This window comes from Ciconia boyciana, chromosome 5, assembly GCF_034638445.1.
Source record: "Ciconia boyciana chromosome 5, ASM3463844v1, whole genome shotgun sequence".
NCBI classification, from domain to species: domain Eukaryota; kingdom Metazoa; phylum Chordata; class Aves; order Ciconiiformes; family Ciconiidae; genus Ciconia; species Ciconia boyciana.
This window is the reverse complement of record NC_132938.1, coordinates 69,140,982-69,159,961: the sequence shown is the minus strand read 5'-3', so window position 1 is coordinate 69,159,961 and position 18,980 is coordinate 69,140,982. Positions and strand designations below refer to the sequence as shown.

Below are 18,980 nucleotides of genomic sequence, written 5' to 3'. Positions count from 1 at the left end.
AGACGAACAAGATTAGAGAAAGTTAATTACCTTGCAGTAACTGGAACCCTTCAAGATGCTTTGCCCATATGCACAAACAACTGTAAATGTGCAGAAGTACCATGCATTCAGGTTTGCCAACTGCTAGACAACCATAAAAGGTCAAAATGCATGTACGGCACCTCAGTTTCCTCTCAAAGGCAGAATCCAGGTGTGATGGACTCTTTCGAGGAAGAAGGGAAGCAGGATGGATTACTGAAAAAACTTGTCACAGACAACATAAAACTGCCTTTATTTCCTTTCCCTCAAAGGAGAAGAATTTTGTGGTAGATGGGAAACAGAGACAGTGGCCTTTTATTTTCAGCCATAAGCCCCAGAATAAATGTGTCAAGTGGATTTCATTACCTGCCAAAAAGATCCTTCTTTTACTAGCTAAGTATCTACGGAAGAGGACAGAAATACATGGTTTCTCCTGAGGTAAGCTGTCACTATTTGATTAAGGTTCTCAGGGCTGTTGACAGACCACAAGATAGGACCTTATAGTGACATCTGATTTCCCCCAAAACAAGTTCTTCAAAAGATAACTCCTAGTACGATGGATGTTTGACATCTTGTCTCCAAGAAAGATTAACTATTCTTCTGTTTTAGGCAAGAGGTTATAGTTAGTAACTGTGGGGTCAGTGTTTGAGGAGTATTGCTTCCACTGGGACTCAGAGATTTGAAGCACCAAATAAACAGGCATTGCCTTAAGAGTGCAGTTAGAAGACACTGTTAAAGGTGACAAAAGCTCAAGACTGACAGAAGTGGTGGTCCTCTGCCTTCCCTTACATTTGCTCTGTTGTTTGTTTGACTGCTTGGTGAGCCATTTCAACTCACGGATCTGGCAGAAAACTAATCACTCTGCCAAGAAATCAGAACAAAACTGATGCAAAGGAGGCAGGAATGGGGAAGCAGGAGGAGTCAACAATCTGAGCCACCTATCTCCTGAGGTCTTTTGGGGTGCAAAGCTTATCGTATCTTGTCAATGAAAAGCACCAGAGGATTCTCCCTCCCATCCCAAACCTCAAGAAAGTACTACACCTCTCAGGGAAGAGCTGGCCCATGCAGTCAGGATGATTACAGCAATGAATATGATGCACACCGCTTTAGAAGCCTTATCTGGGACATCTGCAGTTGGCTAATTAAAAAAACCTCTTCTCTAGAATTGGTTGGCAGCATCTTCCTGGGAGAAGAAAAGTCCTAAAGACCCAGAAATAATATCCTAACAGTGAGGCCCAGTAATCAGCAACCCTGAAAAGTAGGTGGGCAGAGCAGTATGTCTTACAGTAATAGATATGTATAACAATGTTACATATATATGTACATATATATAGGATGTGTGTATAATAATATATGTATAATATTTGTCTCACTATAATTTAGAATCACTTTGTTCTAGCTGGATTTTACCACTATTTGAGGCTCAGTGAGCTGAAGTACTTGAAGTATGTGCATGAAACAGAACGGAACACACATGGCCTTACAGGAGGGGAGTATTTTTGAAGACCATTTCTCAAGTGATACGCCACAAAAGAGCATCCTACACAACAAGCTTTCATCAGCTGACTTGACCAATACCTAGAACTCCCGGAGAGAAGGCAGACAAAGACAGTTGATCTCTATGATTGAGGTTTTCAGAAGAAACAAATATTTCTGAAGTCAGCTTATGCTGCAAAGGCTGGCTAGTAGCCCCAAGACAGATTCATAAAGCACATAAAGTGTCAGTATAACAATAGAAAATCATGTTCCTTACAAAACATATTTTATGGTACCAATGTTCTTCTTGTAACGCTTTTATGGAGACTGAGCAAAATACCACAACCAGCCTTATTGAAAGTTTCTACCACAGGCCCTCATGAACATCCTATAATAACCTATAGTTGAGTTTGGGCACACCTTTCATAAAGCACAAGACAGCGATCAGACTGATTTATACACTAAAGGAATATGGCCAACTGAAAACCTGAAGTCTGTACATTAACATATCAAAGGAATACACCTCTTTTGCCTGATGAAAACAGAGAATATGATAAATCATTTGCTATAGAACCAAACACTTTTTTAGGCAGCAACCTCTGAGCCAGATTCAAGTCCCTTATCAGGAATTCCAAGCTTCCCTGGGTCTTTTAAAACCAGCTATGATATCAGATTAAGATTCTGATAGAGTATTATAAATTTGAGGACAAACTAAATATGCGGGAGATCAACTGTTATTCCCACAGCTCTATTTGAAATTGGAATCGGCTTTAACAATCTTTGATGGTTCAAGTGGTCCATGTTCAAGTCTACCCAGAGAGATCCCTGCACCTGGAGTGGTAGTGTATCATTTACATCAGCACACATTTACCGTTGTGGGCTCACTTACGTGTTAAGTTCAGCACAGTGATTAGAAACTCTACCTTTTCTTAGTTATAAGGAAGTTTAAAAACTCCTTAAAATTATTCCTACTTAGCCAAAATTCACTTTGCTTGTTCTTTTGTTTTGCTCTAGATAGATGTTTATGGCAATAGGCTGTTGCAGTGAGAAAGTATCAAATAGCAAAAGGTAATAGGGATGCTGGCACCTCCAAAATAAGAAGTATTAAACATTATTCTCAAGACTTCTATTATCGTTAGCATATAGAGTCAAGACCTATCATCTCAGTCTACTTCATAAAGGAGGGGAAATATTTTAAGATTTCCCACCATGGGCCTTCATTAGAAATGAAACCCCAAACAATTCTAGCAAACAATTTGGAAAAGCTGGCTACAACCAGATCTCTAAATAAAGGAACTTCATTTCCACTCTAGATCAAATTATTGTGGGACATAATCACATGAATGCCAAATGGTCAATATTGGAATGCATAATATTTTAAAGCCATCCTTGAATGACAATTAACTCCAAGAATGAGAAGAGTTTTTATGCTTTTGGCAGGTCATGAATTAAATGTTCTTTGAAAAGTTGCATAAGGAACACAGAACTAGTGTCTCTATTAGGAAATTCTAAGCAGAAACACAAAACTGCCTTATCTTAAACATAGTCTATCTGCAAACCAGAGGCTCAGTTACTCATTTCCAAATGGCTACTTGCTTTGTAGTAGTTTGATTCTAGGTCATAGTCTTCTATTGTATATTTGAGGTAGAAGACATCAAAATACAGATTATTTTTTTTTCCCCTGACAAGATCTCAGGCTGCAATTATCCCTGACTTACAAAAGAGAAAGAGATAGAAGGAAGCAAAACCATGGTCAGACTAGACAATCACTATGAGCTCAAACAGTGAAGTAACTCAGCACTCTCAATCTATCATCATACAGTTCTGTTTAGGTGTTATGGAAGACAAGATCCATTCACTTGGACAATTTTGCTTGAGCAGATGGAAAGATCATACTATGTTATTAAGATATCTAAAAGAAAAAAGCAGAATAACAACCTCAGTTCTTTATACCTTTCATCCCTTAAAAGGCAATGGATTTCAAGAAAGGAGGTGAGCACATGTGAATGATCATGGAACTAGACAAAAACTTAACCTATGGCCCAAAATAAAAGGCTCAGAAACAAAGGAAATGTATCCATTTTCAGAGAGGTAAGCCTCTGCCTTGAACAGCTCAAATAAGACCAGCAGAATTTCTTTCTGCATACCCTACAATGTTTTTTGGTGCTGTGATGATCAGTCTCCAAGATAAAGACTAAGCATAAGACATGGTTTAGAGAATCTATCTGCTGACTGGATGGCTCAAGGCATTTTAAAGTGATTATATTCTTGGCTGTCAGTGGTATCCACAAGGCTTTGGCAAACACCAGAAGAAAATTGGGAGAAGCACCCTTAACAGTATCACTTTTATGTAGCGAGCACTTCCCAAGAAAAGAAGCCTCCATAGCAAAACTGAAATAAGGCATTAAGCATGAATAGTACAGTTTCTTATATTACATTTTGTATGATCTATGTGCCAAAAAAGGCAGGAAAGCTTTGCTTTCTAATCTTTATTTGACTTGGTAACAAATAAAATTGGTGGTCCACTCTATTTTGCATACCTATGTTCTCTCTTTTTGAGCTACATCTGTAAACTGCCTGCTCTTACTCAGTGTCTTCATCAGCTAACAATTCATCTTAATTAAGGCCTGCACCTGACCTGCCACCTCTCCAGAACTGGCTGCAGTGATAGCTGTCTCAACTCTTTACTGCAACAAAATGCATCTTCATTGCCTGAAATGCACTGCAAGCCTCAGCACAGTCACAACCCCAACAGTAAAAAGTAGGCACAAGAATCCTCACATGTTCCTCACGATTTACAGCAGCCAAGAATAAAGTGATCTGTTTATGCTATAGATTATTGTAACACTGATTTACCCTCAATACGTGCAACTCATTTTAGTGTGGCTAGTCATTTAAAACTGACAGGGTCACCACAGCAACATGATTTTAGTCACCCTTACAGTTGGAAAGGAAGCAGATGAGAAGCTGCAAGTGTCAATTCAGCTGGCAAAAGGGGCTGACTAAAGTGAGAAAAGTGTTCAAACATGCCACTTCGTTGCATACAAACAACTTGCAATGAAAATAAATAACTCCCTGATCACAATTGCAATTCAGCATTATGGCCTGGGAACAGCCATAAGTTTACAAAAAGTTCTCACATTACCTGAAAGATTAAAATTGATCTAAAAGCTCAAGGAAAAAGCCATAAATTACATGTGCTCTGAGCTGTGCTGTCCAGGGCAATTCCAAACTTTCCTAGGGGACAAACCATTGACCAAAAGGCTAATCAAGGCACCAAAACCACATTGGCTGATTACCTGCTCCTTCACCCGTTTATTTCAAGGAGTTGCCCTCATGTGTTGTACACACCATATAGGATCGTGCCCTTAAGCAATCCAGAGTAAATTTACCATAGCTACCATGATGTTTCAGAAAAAATTGTCTGCTAAGGTTGATAAATCGGTCAATTACCTGCTTCCTTGACTTTTATTCTTGTGTAAATGTTTTCATCCTTACATTACCTGTACCAGTACTTATGAGAAGAAGATCTGTACTTTGCCAAAACCAACTATTTAAATTACTAGCAAATCCTTAATTACTATAAGCAAGATTACAATGAGTTTATTTAAAAAAGGTTTCTAAACACCAAAGTGATAGCTCCAGAAAATAAAGCTCCCTTGCTGTCATTATTTAAGGCCGCTGTCTCCGCATTTACTTTTGCTCTGTGCATAACCCTCAGCCCACCCGAACGCCACAGCAAGAGCACCTGCTGTCTTTCCAACGATACCCCCTGCATGGCTGAACATATACACAGGGCATGAAGTTCACAGTCTCCCTTCCTCTCCTCCTACGAAGTCCAAACCACCTTCCACCCCAAGCCACACACTCCCCCCACCCCTATAAAACAGGGAGAAATCATTAACATACAGGGGAAGGTAAAGACAAGCAAATGCTACTGAAGCACTGCAGTTACTGTCTTCATCTTCAAAGTAGAGATGCTTTAGTGCCCCTGGTGGGAATCTAAAGAACAGTCCAGTCCTCGCAAGTGCCAGGAGAGTATGGGAAAACCACAGAAGGCCATAATCCTTCCCAGTGAGCTGGTTTGGGCTCAAAATGGAATATTAAATCTACAGCAAGGTAGATGCGCATGATATCAGGTAAAATTTCCCTTTCCATACTTCCTTCCTCTCTGGTAATAGCAAGAGATTTCCAGAAAAGGAGAACAGAAAATACCTGACTAACAACACAGAAGCTGAAACCAAAAGGGTAATGATATATCATCCTTCTTCCTCTACACACAGAAGTTATTAAATACAAAGGACTGTGCAATAGATCTCGTCTCCTGCATCTCTTCAAAGGCATAGTCAAATTTTGGACTTGAGAAGTGGAGAACTCCCACCAGGGTTTGTACAAGGACAGGCTAATGCAAGCCCAGCATAGTTTTAATACTTGAGGAAAGTTCTTTAGAAGGTTTCAGCAGCACTGTAAAATCATACAGCAACATCCAGAACATATCTAGTCATTTCAAGGAGCATGTTTTCCATCTTTTTCCCCATTTACCTCTGTTCCTCAGGGACAACTGCTCTACAGATACACAACCTCAACCACTGTTACCTTGGTTTCCCTGAGAAACTGCAAAGTGCTTCTTTCCTACAGGACATCTAATTAGAATACAGGCTGTCTTTCAGGCTGAATCTATCTTTTTGTTGGGTCACATGTGCCTAGGACAGCAGGCTGACTCCCTGGCTTGTACTCTTATGCACTATACAAAAACAACAAAGGAGAAGGAAACAATATTGCCTTGCCTCGCTCATGCACAAGGTAATCCTTGAGAGCACTTTCTGATGTCTAATCACTACCGTAGAAAACAGAAGTCCAGGAGACACTCAGCTGAAAGAGTAATCAGAAGTCCTACAGAAGAACATGGTATTTCTGGTCTGCTCCACGACTACTGGCTCTAATTTCCCGAGCCAGGCCAACAATGTCGGGGATAATACAAATGGCAACCTTCACTTTTCCTCTTCTCTCCAATGGATTAAAGGCATGCTGTGTCTTCTCTTGAACCAGTTCCAAATAACTTCTCATTCTATTAACTTCTGAAACTGCCAGCAGTCTTCAGGGAGTGACACTGATAAAGCAGTTATATTACCAAAATGAAAAATGGGTATTTCTCTACTTTCCTACCTTTCCTGACCAATCTTCTCCAGCTGGTCTAGAAAACTTACCATAAATATTGATAGGCAAAGGGTGAAAAAAAAGAAGAATTATCAGTGATAAAAGCAGTGATTATCTCACAAGTGGTTTTGGAGAAAGAGAAAAAGGAAGAAAACTAGCCTACATCAGTGTAGTAGCGCTACACAGGATTAAAGCTGAAAAAAAAAGCTGTCTGTGAAGCTCTCCCAATAGGTGTGAAGAATCTCTGAAGAAAACTTCCTGTTGAGCCACAGGAAAAAAGAAAAAACAAGAACTCAAAAAAGCTGGAGATTTCATGTCTGTAAACTGTCCTGCCAAGCCTCCAAACATCCCCACAAACATCATACAACCCCAACAGCTCTGTCATTGCAGTCTAGAACTCTTGGACCCAAAAACCATTCCAAGGAACACAGTTATAACTTACAGCACCAGTAAAACAGCAAGAGAAAAATTCTTGCTTGGCAAAGGGAGGTTTTCATCTCCTGAGCACAAAGTTAACCCAGCTAGCTTCTAAGGAAGGAAGAACACAGCCTCTCTCTCTATCTCTCTGTCTCTTTATTGCTGCAGGAGGCTGGCTGGCTGCTCTTCATATAAAAGATGTTGGAGTTTGAAAAGCTGTCAAAGAAGTGGTTGCATTTGCCTGCCTTGATGATATGATGTACTGTTGTACATTCTGACCTATGCTTACTTTGACTTTTTTGGTCAGCTCATTGTTTCCTTCTCTGAGCACGAATAAGACATCTCAACTTCCCAACAGCCCCAGTGGCATTCTGGCAAAAGCAATTCATTCCACCCAATTCGGAAGAATCGCTACTGCTACATATTCAATAATCCAGACACTTCTGTTCAGTTTACGCATAGGACCAGGTTCTCTCCTGTGTGACATGTGAGTATTTGGCAAAGGAGGAACACAGCACGAGCCTTTACAGCACTCCGATTCTCCCTCGTGTTTTCTAACCTAGACTCAGCCTGGAGACTGGGTGATCAACAGCAGCTGGAAATGGCTGTTAACTAGCAATAAGTAGATCCGAGTACATTCCAGCTGTGGCTTCATCTCTGACCCTTTCCATCTCCGATTCACAGTCTATTCTAAGTTGCAGTGATATGAAGATGTATGAAACAACAGTATTATTTCTCTCCTAGGAACATCCCCATGCAATGAGAATCCCCATCTGAGAAGGCCAAGGCAACTTCCATAACATTTGCATCAACCTAGCAGCACAAGGGAGATCAGAGGAAGGCTGCAAAGCTGGCTTATTGCTGATAATAAACATTAAGTCCTAGTTTAAAAATAATGTTAAGTAGAACTCAGTGAAGTCATCTTAAATTATTCTAAATATTGAAGTTGGAAAGGTAGTGACAGCAAATACTGTGAACTTTCTTTCCCTTTTATTAAAATACAGAAAGATAAACCCTCACACTAACCACTCAAAACATTGACTCTTAGAAAAAGACTTTTAAAATATATGGAATTGTTGCTTTAGAACACATTTATGAAGGTTGTTCCAGTGATCAATGAAGTAAAATAAAAATCAAAATCAACCAGAAATCCCTATGTCACCTTAATATGTAGGCTGCAGCAAACAAAACATGGGAAGCCTCAGATCAAGATGCTACAATGCCTTTAATTATCCCTATTGTGTTTACAACCTCTGTCAATGGCTCACAAAGTAAAGGGACGAGCTCACAAACCGTAAGTATGGCAATATTCAACCATAGCAGGTGACATCAGACCAGCGTACCTGCTCTAACAAAGATCTCCTTTGTTTTTGACTAGTTTCTGTTTATTTTTGCTATATGCAGCTTCTCCTGCTCTATTTTTGGTAAATAACGTGCTCCCGATTTACCATTTTACTCTGCCCCATTACTCACCTGAGATGCTTTATGCACATTAGCTTTCCAACTGGTTCAGAAACAAAAGGTTTAGGTTTCAGATACTGAAATTATTCCTTCCTATAAGTGTCACAGGAACCTAGTTCCCTATAATTTAATTTTTTCCTCTCTCCCAAAGTCAGATTAAAACATGGCAAATTATATTCTCTGTGTTTCTAATTCCTCCCACAAGGATGATATTATGGTAACGTATCTAAGGGAAGCTTCAAGAAGTGTTTGTTTTGTCGTGCTGTGTTTGCTACCAAAGACAGCTGCTTTCTCTGTCCCTGAGAGGATTGCTTGGGGTTAACAAGCAAAGCCAAATAAGAGAGGATTAGGAAGCTACTCTTAGTGGTAGGTGAACACACAGAAGCAGACCTGTCCATGTGGAATAGGCACTCCTCACTCCTAGACACACTGTTTAAGGCACTGCTTCAGCTTTCAACCTTAAGAAAAGTCAGAGGTCACATAATTAATGTGCAAGCACTGAATAAAAAGTGGACATTCCTCAAACCTTATCTCATTTTAAAGAGGTTTAGGATTCTCTGCCAAGCTCCTGGTACAAGAAACTAATACTATGGCTACTTAGGGCACAGACACAGCATAAATGGCAGCAACCCGCTTCTACATTCTGCCTAAAAAGCCACCTAAAATTCAGATGCAGAGGAATAGCTAGAAGCGAAGGGGAAGTTTCATGTTCATGTCCATTCCATTGCTGGCTTTTCTGCTGAACAAACAAACAAGTGTGCCAATGGCAGAAGGATTTGATTTTATTTTTTCAAAGTGCATTTCTTGGCTGAAAACTCTGTGGGCTTTACCAACACTTTTTACACAGGCCAGTAAATGCCTTCAAAGACAACAACTCTGATTCTCATGAGAGTATGTCTATACTAAATAACACAGTGCTACGTAGCGATATCTGAGCCAGCTTGAGTATACCCACAAGTATTATAGCTGAATTAACCTGGGTAGACTGCTGTGATAACTGCCTCCTGTACACAAGGTAGCTTATTTAGAGCTTGCTTTGTTATCTCAATGTGGCACAGCACTGTGCAGGAAGACAATATAAACAATTATGGTGAAGTCTATTTAGACCTTATGGGCAATGTAAAAGTACCTCAAGGTGGGCAGAAGAGCCCCCTTCAGAGTTATTCACTGTGCAAAGAACTCCCTTTGGCAATGCAGAATTGACCAAAGGATTATGTCAGCCCTTCCTTTCCAGAACAAGGGGCAGGGTGAGAGCCTGGGGGCAGCAGAAATTAGAGCAGCCCTAGGCTGTTATGCTTACACTGGTGACTGAGAAGGGCTCCTTATGGGCTCAAAGTGCTAGAAATACAGAGGTAGATAAGGGGAAGTTCTGCTCCAAACACAGATAAAGAAATGGGTCCTCAGTCACTAGTTGCCAGGTCTAGATTTGGCACAGTGGTCTATAAGGGGAAAGACTCTGGCTGTGCTTCAGGAAAGCATGCAAACACAAACAGCTACACCACCAGCTGCTATCTAAATCCACTTGCCTGCCACTCTCTCTGTTCCTTACCTGCTTCTCACTGCATGATCATCTAGCTGTGGAAGATCTGTTCTGATTTTAATTTTTGAGATGAGTAATTATTTGTACTACTACACAAGTCAAAGTGAAGTCTAGAAGTAGCTTGCAAAGAACTTGTGTTCGTTAATAAACTTACACATGGGGATCACTTGTTAAGCTAAATACACACTTGTTAAAGCCATCAATACTTTTAATGTATTCTTTTAAAAATTATTTGCCATTTATTTTTAAGAATTCACCAGAATTCTCATTTTTGCACTGATACAGCATCTTACAAATGCTAACATAAGCACCAAGATCCAGGACATGTCCAAAACATTCACTTAAAATAGGAAGTTGTAATTTTAAAGTAAGCTTGCACCAAATCTTCTCCCTTTCAGAAACTTTCAGATAAAACTTAAGACTATGCAGGGAAGAATTTTTTGTACCTGCATAGAAAGCCCCACAATAGAGGAAAAACACATCCAAGCAGCAAACCCCAGATGAGGGCCAGCAGAGCTATAAATCCTTCTTGAGGAAGGGAATCCCTAGAGGTAGGACCATGCAGAATTCAAAGGGATGATGACAGTAGCTTGCTTTGAGTTGCTTCAAAAATTTCATTTTTACCCTAGTGAGAGAGCGCCCCAAATAAAAGAAACGAAACAGTGCAGATGTTTGGAACCTAATTTCACTTTCCAAAACTGCTGATTAAACCATCCATTACAAGACCACTACCACTCGGTAACCCTTTCATTTTGAACACAATTTATTCTAAACAGCAGCTAAATCATCAGTCTTGCATAAAAACTTCTCTCTCTTGGTCTACTGTACTATCAGCACTAGTCATTCTTTCCCCCCAGCTTCCATCCCTGCTGCCTGAGTATTGAAAAGAATGAGTGAAAGGACTATTTATGCAGCCCAGTTTTTCTCTCTTTACTGCATGTTTTTCAAACAAATCCCCCATAACTCTTTCATGATTCCAAATTAATCAAACTTGGACTTTGTGTGAATTCTTAACCTGCAAAATGGACCACGCTTGTCTTAGTGTTAGGCTTAACTTGGGATTCTACTACTCAGTGCAATTACACCACAAGCAGGAAATCCCTTGAAAGGCAGGAGAAACTTTAAGGAATAGAGCTCACTACTAAGCCGACAGGTTCAGACTGAGCATTCAAAATATTTGGAGTCTAGACCAAAGAGGATACCAGCCTGTAAATGCTACTGAAGGTACGTGAGGAAAAGAGAAATTGTCTTGAGGAGCATAATGCTTCCATAATTGTGACCCTAAGGTCTGTAAAAGAACAAAAACTAAAAGACAAGCTCTCATGTGAGCTTATGGATACATGTTGCTGAATCCTTCATTAAAGTAGCCACAATGCAGAATATATGTGCAGAACCAATGCTGACTGTGCCCTGCAGCAAGCATTCTTTCAACTGAAGTATGGGTCAAGTCCGAGTTTTATTCTTTAACTACATTTAAAAAAAAAAAAAAAAAAAAAATCCATGGGGAAAGGGATATTACCCACCTTTTTGAGGGTTTCTTTTTTTCCTTCAGCCCAATATAATTTATTATTCTTCATGCCCATATCAGCCCATATCATTTATTATTCTTCATAGAAAACATTTTTTTTTTAAGTGGAATAAAAAGTTTTACTTTGGGGGGCAGAAAGAAAGAGGAAGACAATTCCCCCCACCCCCTTGAAAACGGGATTCTATTACATACTGCTCGCTACTTTGGAGTCCAGATTTTTTGCATATTATTTTTTTTGTAAAACACATGATACTTTAGCCTCCATAAATCCTGAAGGTTTTGTATACATAAACCTAAATGATACAAATCACTTACCATGAATGGCAAAACAGGCAACAAAAAATGGTATACTAGAAAACCAGGACAAAATATTATTCAGAAGATGCGCTCTTCAAGAATGACTCTGGAGTAGGTTAACAGCTGTAACGGTAAAAGGATTCCAGGCATAAGCCATATTAGCTCTCCCTAATCATCCAAACTAATGTCTATATTATGATTTCTTTGCAATGTGAAAGAAAAAAAAGTCCTCTATATGATGCTTCATGACAAATCACATGCCTTGTGAAGCTTCATGTTAGAAACCCTTTTAACTTCCAAAAAGTCCTCTTTTGTAGGTCATGCTCTCATTATCTTGCTCTGGGATCTGGTCTGATTAAATTATAGGAAATTACTAATACTTCACTTTGAACAGCCAGCTCCTCCTGGCTGCTCTTCTTTTTTTTTCTAAACTTAATTCCTCCTACTCCTGCCTTCTTACATATGAAAAAGACAACAATCACTCTGTTACAAAGATTAAGTCATACTCTTTCTTTATCCATTTTAAAATTTAAAAGTAAAAATGCATTCTGTCTGCATGTTCTTACATTTCCAATTCCACTGCTCTACCTGCAGATTTTCCTGTTTGGCCAACTAAAAAGTTTGTGTTTTTCTTCTATAATCTTTTGCACCCCCACCCCCTCTAAAATCTAATTCATAGGATCCTAAAGACTTAAATAGCTTAATGAGCACAACACTGACTCTTTGGTAGTCCAGTTTATACTCCAGTGTGATTTATTCATATTTCATACTATCAGACAACACTAAGACATAGTCTACCATTGAATGGGTTTAGACATTGATTATTGAATGATTTTATACAAGTGACTTCATTTGTATAATGAAAAAAAAACAACAATCCATTAGCATACAAATATAAAGAGACAGAGACTTTACATGTCAGAAAGAATCCCCATAAAGGGAGAAGATATTTCTGAAAAGTCTATGATGACTTCGCCATCACGAGAAGGACAAAATAAGAACAGTGTTTTGAGGTAGAGTAGTGTGGATGCTACTCCATCCACCAAAAGGATGCTGTTCATTTGAGAGGTGCATTACAGTACCACCAGGACAACCATGATAGCAGCAATGAAATTATTAACCTAATCATACTAAGAATAATAATTTTCCCTACATGGATCCTCTTGTCGACAATGAGCTATATCATGATCCCTGCAGCGGTAAGAGGTTAAAAAAAGTAAATAGAAAATATGTTAAAAGCTTCGCCTTGTACATGCAATGTCTGCTAGTAAGGTAATAAACTCTATTAAGAGAGAAAGATTCCTGTTCCTGGCAAAAGCCTTTTGTCTTGGAGGCAACTCTTGAATGCCGAATGATAGTAAAGGCTTTTCTGACATTGGAAAGTCTTTTGAAAAACCCATCCAACACACTCTCTCTTGCTACCAGAAAGTATCAAATAAAGTAAGCTGCAGGAATAAAAAAGAAGGAAGCTCTAAATCACTGTTAATTTACTTGACAGTATTTTCTTTACACTCTGATGATATAATCCAGCAATAAAAAACAATATAATAAAAAGCTTCACAGAGTTTAAGGGTTTTTTTACTGTATAGAAACAGCTGAACACTTCAACACAGTATCTGGACTATCTAACACTATACCTGACCACGAAAGCAAGAAGTTATGCCCCCTCATTATCACATATCTAGCTTTTGATATTGAAACTAATATTGTATCAATTCTGCATGTCCTTCCTTAACAAAATAAATCCAACAGAAAATACCATTGCAGTTTGTCCTACATTAAACACATTCTTCAGAAAGTAGTAGTAGTTCAAACTCCTCAGTGTAGCATCTAATTCTGCCTGATACTCTATAACAAATGCAAGCTTTGTATAAATGGTATTGTGGCATTCATTCACAAACTGCATTGCTTACAAGCCTCTGAGACAGAACCAAACCCCAAGGAGTATCGATTGCTACGCTTAAGGCAATGTAGTGGTCTAGATCTTAAACATTTACTTGAGTGCTTCAAAACTTCCCAAAACTTTTACTTTTCAGGCTGAAGTCTTCCAAGTCACATTTGTGCAGTTCAGAGGAAACAGACTTTCAGGAATTCTCAGAAAAGGAAATAATAGTGTGAGGGAGAATGGAAAGTAAGACAACAAGGGCAAGAAAAACAGTAAAATTGTATTTATACACACATTTTTAAAGATTCTGATGCTAATTGAATAGATGAGGAAAAAAAAAAAAATTAAGTGCTGAAGTAGCTGAAAGGGGGGGGGGGATCCCCTAACACACACACACTAAGGAATGAGCAAAATTCCTTGAAGCATTCCAGTGAAAATGAATTGAGTTGTCTGAGTTAGTCACATCCAAAAATAATCTTAAGACACACGTGCACTGGGAAAATTTTTAACTTATGGACCTAACTCTGTCATTATAAACTGAGTCTACACTGCCATAGTGTTTAGTCTGGGTATGAATGAGCCATTGTCTATGCAGGAACTCCTGAAGTCCTTTCCTCATTCACTTGTATCTTAAATTAAAAAGGATGCACTTTCTCCTGTATTTCATAGAGTGTAAGTGAAGACATTCTGCTGGCACCTGTGACTAAACAGTTCCCAAAAACTGACTTCCTTACACACGGAAACTCTGCTTACAATACATGTTAATACCAGTGTCTCAAAGGGCCCATCCCCCTGATTGAACCCTGAGGTTCATCCTGCTTTGAGCAGGGGGCTAGGCTAGACGACCTCCAAAGGACCCTTCCAAACTAAATTATGTTGTAAGCAAATCCAATGACTGGGAGCTCAACCTTAACTCTGCCCTTTTAAGCAGATGCCACCAAAACACAGTATTATCGCATCTAATAATATTAGTCCCTTTTTTTAATTCAACAACTGAAGCGTCAATATCTAGCAACGCCCTTGAAACTAAGTTAAATTGCTGCAACAGCCAGATACATCTCTAGCAAACTCTTATACAGAGAACTTCTTCACCATAGCATGTGTTTTGGCAATACAGTCTTCCCTTGTGAAATTACCTCTAAATTTACACGACGGCTGTCCAATGAAGTCAATGGACAGAAGTATAAAATCAGGGTCCTGGTCAGCAGCAGCTGTGTACTGTCACTTCAAGCAGCATGACAGTGTTCTTCAGGTGCATTTCAGGGTACGTAACAATTTATAAGAAATTAATTAAGGCCTAGAGGTCCTGAGAACACAGCTTCCTATCTAAGCTATACTAGAGTCCACAGGAGTTGCCAGACATTTGCTCAGTTACATTGTAACACTAGTAAATTATTCTGTGTATCAACATCTTACTATTTATATCCCAAACAATTGCAACAGAATCCAAAATATCACAGAGAGGTTCAGTAAGATGCTACATCATTTCGGTGCACTGGAGAGCATTCATGTACCAGCAGTAACCTGTAACATAACTTAGGAGTGAATCATAGTGCGATACCCACAGTGGGGCAGAGTTAAGGTTGAATACAGTATTAGCCGTCTTCCTTCTAGATGCGCATGGTGTACTTTACATTCTTCTGCCATCATTAATACTTCAAAATGAAATACACACACTGTTCCTCTAAGAAATGTATTGCTACACCCAGCAGAAATTGTAGAATAAAAATGTATTTTACACTGAGTACCCATTAAAGCAACATGTTGCTAAAAAAAAATAAATCACTATTTATAGCATTTGCACACTGAATGCAGTGGATTCCAAGGCATTTTCTGAATCTGCAGGACTGCAGGCTAGAACAGTACTCCTGCAATTCTTCCTGAATTATCTAATGTATTATTATTGTCAAAGAATAGCTTTTAATCCGATGCAATCTAGTTGTGAAAGAAAGTAAAATAAATAAATCCCATTAAAAAGTAGCATTCGTGTGGGACATAGAGCATGTGCGTGTTTCACATATCAGGACAAAAACTCCCATGAACTGAAATAAAAAATTAATCCGAAAGAACTGCAAATCAGGCCGTGCATCAAAAAAAAAAACAACCACACACAAAAACCCAAATAACACACGCACAACTCGATTTGCACAATGAAGGCAATTGTTCCTTGGCCCAGAAAAAGCCGTGACTTCCCCAGGCGCGGGCGGTCAGGAGGTCGGGGCCGAGGGGAGCCTCAGGCGCAACCCGGAGGCAGGGGCAGGCGAGAGCCCGGCGCCGGAGCCGAGCCCCCGCCGCCGCGCACGGGAGCGGCACGCCCGAGCGAGCTAAAATGGAGCCCAGGTTTGATGTCAGCCCGAGAGGCAGGCGGAGGGCAGCCGCACCGGGGCGGGGGCGAGGGCAAGGTCAGCCGCCGGGCCGCCCGCAGCGCCCGCCCCGCCGCCTCCTCCCGCCCCGAGAGCCCCCTTTCGCCTCCCCGCTCCCGCAGGGCTTCTGCCAAACCGGGGCGGCGGCGCTCGCCCACCCCCCTCCCCGAAACGCCCCTCCACGGCCACGCAAGGCCCTGCGCGCCCGGGCTTGGCCCCTGCCCCCGCCCGCCGCGCCGGGGCCGGGGCGCTGCAGAGGCGGGCGCCGCGCTCCCGCCGCCGCCCCCCCGTGCCAGCCGCCCCGGCCGGCGCTCTGCGCGGGGAATTAGCGCCGGGGCTGCCGGCTGGGCTGCCGGCTCGGCTCCTCTAGCGGGCGGACCACGAAAGGACTGCGCGGGGGCAAACGGCGAGAGGCGGGGAAGGGAGAAAAAAACCCCACCGAAACCCCCCGAGCGAACCCCACCACGACTCAAGCCCTTAACTCGGCTCCGGCGGAAAGGCAAAGGAGAGAGAAATATCTGCGGGGCTGCAAGTGCCGCCCCCCCGCGCCGACACCCCTGGCCCCGGCCCGTGTGCCGGTGCTGGAAGGGCGGGGGGAGCGCTGCCCCAGCCCCTTCGCCCGCACAGCCGAGGGGGGACGGGCCGCGCTCCGCCCGCAGCGGCGCCCCTCGGGCAGGGGCCGGGGCCGCCCCGGTGAACTCCCGGTGACCGAGCCAGGCTCCGGCACCGGCGGCTCAGTTCTCGCCCTGCCCCGAGCCCAGCGCAGAGGGGCTACAGACACGCTCCGAGCAGATGTGCCGGAGACAGACAAATGACCCCTCCATCCACCCCCCGCTCTCCTTAAACCAACCCTGGGGCCAAGCAGGGGCAGGGTATTTTTAGGTCCCCTCCCCTCCGCCTCCCTCTCAATAGCTGCCGAGCGCTTAATACAAGGAGAGGGGGGAGAGCGAGCGGGAGAAAAGTTAACTGTTTTGCAAAGAGGGGACAAAATAGGCAGGGAGGGGGGAGGGAGGGAGAAGGAGCAGGGCAGGGTGAGCTGTGTCAGGGGACGTGTGTGTGTGTGTGTGCGTGCGCACGGGGTGCCCGCAGGCGGAGGATCGGGATGCACTTTAGCCCTGTGCTCTGCTGCTCTCGTCTGGGGCAGCGCCGCCGAAGCCCGAGTCTCTCCTGGCTCGCCTGACCCTTCATTTCACTGCGGCCAGGAGGAGCCCCGAGCCCGCCGCCGCCGCCTCTCCCTGCTCTGCAGGGACCTCGCCTGCCACGGTCTGCCTCCCCGCCGCCCCCTTCCCCCGCCGCCGCCGGCGGCCCGGGCCCCCCTACGGGGGTGGCCGCGGGGTCGGTGTGGGGTGCCCCCGCCGCCGCCGCCGGCCCCCTCCGCGGCCGCTGCCAGCCTCCCCCCGCTCCCGGGCCGCCCAGCCCCGCCGCAACCTTTAGCCGGGGACGGACCTCTCGGCTGGTTCCGCACAAGACGCCAGCAGCCGCTTCCCCTCTCGCCGCCCTCCCCTCCGGTGCTAGCCCCCCTCCCCACCCCAATAAAACAGACCCCCCCCTCGCTCTGGCCCCAAAGAGAAACCCACACCGTCGTCCCCCCCCCCCAGCACAAATGCACAATCACGGGCGAGGGGAGGGAGAGGGAGGAAAGGGCGAGAGACGCGAAGAAAGAAGGGGGGAAAGGAGAGAGAGAGGAAAAATTAAAAGGGCACAAGGCTGTTCATCACCAACATGGCTGCCTTAGCTCAGACCTAAAAGAGGAATAACCCAGGCTGTGTCTTTGTCAGTTTCACCTCTGTAACCCTAAACTAATGCACGAAACGACGGAGGCGGCTGCAGAGGGGAAGGAGACGGGGAGAGGAGGAAGGAGAAAATGGCAAAAAGAGGGGGCACTTACGTGAAGAGAGGCGCTTGGGCTGCTCCTGCTTCCTCCTGGGCATTTTCCCCCTTTTTTCACATTCTCCTCCTTGGTTTAACGGGAGATCAAATAAGACCGGGGGGGCACAGACAGGCACAAAGCCGGGGCCCCCGGGGGAGCTGCTAACCGGGGCGGGTTTTCCCTCTTCGCCGGGGGAAAGGGGGCTGAAGCCGGTTTTCCCGGAGCCACCGCGAAGGGCTCCCTCTCCCTCTCTCTTTCTTTTCCTTCCCCCCCCAACCCGGTCGTGCACCTGGCTTGTCCCCGGTCGCAGTATCCCTCAGCGGCCGGGGATGTGTTCCCGGCAGGCGAGCGGGCGCCGGGCGCCGTGCCGGGGCGAGGGCTGGCGCGGCGGTGCCGAGGGCTGCGCCCCGCGCGCCTCCCGGCCCCTAACTAACACTAACGCCGGGATCAAAGGGCAGCGGCGGCGGCGGCGCTCACGGCTCGCCCGCGGGCGGCAGGCAGGCAGGCAGCGAGAGGCAGGCAGGGACACACACACACACACAGACACACACACCCCGGCGGGCGGGCACACGCGCGCACACACACACACACACAGAGCAAAGGGGAAGGTGCCCCCGCTCCCCTGCTCCGCTCCGGGCGCGGCGCTGCGCGCCGGCGGGGTTCAGGCGGAGGATGCGCTGCCCCGGTCCTGCACCCGCTCCCAATTCGCTCTTTAAAAAAAAAAAAGGGGGGGGGGGGATTTGTGGGTCTCGACCATTCGCACTGTAATTCCCTCGTTTCTGGTGGGAAAGAAAATAACAACAACCACCCTTTTTAAAATTAAGACGTTTTGTCTTCCTGTGCTAGAAAAGAAAAATCGTACTAGTGCGAAGCTAACCCCATAGCATTTCTTGGATGTGTTCAGCTATTCCTTCACACAGCACAGGGGCCGGAGGGGCTTACTGGAACTGAACTTCTGTATGGGGGGG

At 43.7% G+C, this 18,980-nt stretch overlaps 1 protein-coding gene across 2 annotated transcripts in view; it reads right to left on the bottom strand.

Moving 5' to 3' along the window:
- The window catches only part of ZNF827 (zinc finger protein 827), a 110,428-nt gene extending 92,299 nt beyond the window's left edge, over positions 1-18,129 (bottom strand). For both annotated transcript variants that reach the window (XR_012042703.1, XM_072862766.1), the window contains exon 1: positions 18,031-18,129. Coding sequence is in view for 1 of the 2 variants with exons in the window: in XM_072862766.1 (XP_072718867.1) it covers positions 18,031-18,073 (43 nt within the window). In the remaining variant the exon portion in view is untranslated. The remainder of the gene's footprint in view (positions 1-18,030) is intronic.
- Positions 18,130-18,980: the final 851 nt, after the last annotated feature.